This window comes from Alosa pseudoharengus, unplaced genomic scaffold (assembly GCF_046254945.1).
Source record: "Alosa pseudoharengus isolate Yale_2024_CS ecotype anadromous, Long Island Sound unplaced genomic scaffold, YU_APseudo_1.1 YU_APseudo_1.1_scf_18, whole genome shotgun sequence".
Classification (NCBI taxonomy): domain Eukaryota; kingdom Metazoa; phylum Chordata; class Actinopteri; order Clupeiformes; family Clupeidae; genus Alosa; species Alosa pseudoharengus.
Window position 1 is genome coordinate 17,328,175 of NW_027468650.1, and position 2,500 is coordinate 17,330,674.

General features: G+C 51.1%; 2 protein-coding genes across 2 annotated transcripts in view; one reads left to right on the forward strand and one right to left on the reverse strand.

Moving 5' to 3' along the window:
- The window catches only part of LOC143131467 (zona pellucida-like domain-containing protein 1), an 8,323-nt gene extending 7,609 nt beyond the window's left edge, over positions 1-714 (forward strand). The window contains exon 9 of the mRNA XM_076291120.1: positions 560-714. Within this exon, the coding sequence (XP_076147235.1) occupies positions 560-714 (155 nt within the window). The remainder of the gene's footprint in view (positions 1-559) is intronic.
- Positions 715-1,691: 977 nt separating this feature from the next.
- The window catches only part of LOC143131468 (uncharacterized), a 2,399-nt gene continuing 1,590 nt past the window's right edge, over positions 1,692-2,500 (reverse strand). The window contains exon 3 of the mRNA XM_076291121.1: positions 1,692-2,500. This exon is cut by the window's right edge and continues 40 nt beyond it. Within this exon, the coding sequence (XP_076147236.1) occupies positions 1,727-2,500 (774 nt within the window). The 3' untranslated portion in view covers positions 1,692-1,726.

Consider the following 2,500-nt stretch of genomic DNA (forward strand, 5'->3'; position numbering starts at 1 on the left):
CCGTCCGCAGATGACCCAAATATCATTAAGATATTTTTTTATGACTCGTAACCACGGGTGACCACGGTTGTCCGCAGGTGACCGCTCGGTCAACCCGCACAAACACTGGTGTCCAGATATGATCATACATAATGTTTCTGTAATGAGTAGTGATTCAGTACATTTCACCTCCTTGTCTTTTCCCATCTGCAGAAAGTAGCCCAGCTGCCTTGCCTTACGGTGAGTAGGAAATTCCCATTTAGTCATATGAGTCATTTAATATCCATTTTGTGAGATGCTTGTCCAGCTGACAGTAGAAATCCCTGCTAGTGTGAGGGAGAAGGCTGAGCTGGAGAAAATGCAACTCAGTGGAGCTCTCTCCACTAGGGGGTGCTGCTGTGTGCTCAAGTATAGAATGAATATGAAGTATCATGATAGAGAAAATTAATATGAACCAGTAGACTTTGCAGACTTTGCCTTAAGCTTACGCTACATATGTGTGATTCTCTCTCTCTCTCTCTCTCTCTGTGTGTGTGTGTGTGTGTGTGTGTGTGTGTGAACCTGTCTGCCTGGCCCTCAGGTGCGGAGAAGCCGTCAAAGGAGGCTAAGACAGACGTGGCAGGGGTGGTGGTGGGGGTTATATTTGCCACTGCGGTGGCAGTTCTCCTCGTCTTGGGCGGGTGGTTTGCCCTGAAGAAGTTCTACTGGGGAGCAGGGTTTGTCCAAGGCGTTTGAGTGACAGCTGGACAGCCAATCAACTTCCTGAAAAGCACTGCTGCGTCTTCTCTGTGTGCTCCTTCAGGAGTGATATATGTAATGCTGTCTCTCCTCTTCACCTGCCATTTCCATTGACTATCTGCATCTCCATACATTTTTTATGCATGAAAAACCTTAAGATTTGCTTAAGTTCATATATGTTATTTCAGTGCTAGCATAGCATGTTTGTAAGGCATGGTGTCCCTGTGTCAGATTTGATCTTGTAGTGCTGGAACTGCACATGACTCTTGCTGTGATGAGGTGAACAAGTTTTTTTAATTTGGTGTATTTATACACTATTTCAGTTTGGCTAAGCAAAGATATTTTTTTTTACTTATGATAGTGATCCTGAAATTAAGAAGGCTTTGTACATTGCTCTGAGATGAATCAATAGTTTTATATCAATGACTTTGCGTAAATCAATAAATATATTCAACACTCTATGGCAAATGGTTGTGGAATTTGAAATCTTTATGGAGGACACAAAACATCCCTTTTCACAAGTAAACTTACACAACTCACAAGTAAACTTACACAAGTAAAATTGTAATATGTACATTCCCCTTTCAACATTTCGGTAACATTAAATAACACATTCACTCATGCCTATCCAATGTCCCAAACATACACATACACAAGCACACACGCACACACACACACACACACTCAAACAAAATCCTAAAACTAATCCAAAAACACACCAAAAAAAGACTAAACCACATTCATTAAATCACAATAAAACACCCTGAGGAGTTAAAGGTCATCAAACAGCATTTACATCTCCCACATCCCTATGTCCCCTGTGATATATACAGTAATGTCCAGTGGTGTGTGTCTGTGTGTGTGTATGAGTTCTTGAGGAGTCCGGGGTGGGGGTTAGTTTACAGTCTGCATGCTCTTCTGTAGGAGTGAGCGCAGGCTTGATGTGAAGTTCGTTGCAGTGTGTGTGTGTGTGTGTGTGTGTGTGTGTGTGTGTTGAGTTCTTGAGGAGTTAGTTTAGAGTCTGCATGATCTCCTGCAGTAGGCTGCGCAGGCGTGAGGTGAAGTCCTCGCGCAGGAATTCCGGCCTGAGGACAGGGGGCGCCGCCTCCTGCCCGGCCGGCCGCTGCTCCAGCTCGGCGAACTGACTCTCCAAGCCCCCACTCAGCTGCTGGATGAGCGAGCGCGTGTGCTGGCAGAAGAGCGCTGTGCTGGACGCCGCCGCGTCCCCGTCTCCGGCCCCCTCCCTGCGCCCGGCGTGGGCCGGTGCGGAGAGGCCGCCCAGCGAGGCCTGCAGCGCCCCCACCTTGCTGCGGAACTCCGTCTCCAGAGTGGACGCCTCGTGGGCCAGCCGCGACGCCACCTCCAGGAGCAGCTCCCGCTCGTCCGCGTCCGCCATTCCATCCGCCGCCGCCGTACTCCGAACGCGGAACTGCAGGACGCTGGAGGTGACCCTGTGCGTGCTGAGCTCCAAGCTGCGGCTGATCTGGGGCAGCAGGGCCTGGTAGTCTGGTGCCCCCTGGTGACCGGACGCTGGCGCTGCGGGCTGCAGCTCCTGCAGGTGCTGCCTGAGTTCGGCGCAGAGGTCGTGCACGTTGGCGCTCAGCGCCGCCTGCAGCTGATTGGTCAGAGGTCCCAGCAGCTCCCGGATGTGTGCCACGGCCGCCGGGGTGGCCACGGACTGGGGCCAGAGTCGCGCCCGCAGCTCAGCCAGCTGCTGCCGCAGACGGGCACGCAGACGCTCCGATATCAGCGTCGGCTTCTCTCCCACCAGCGGGTCCCGTGA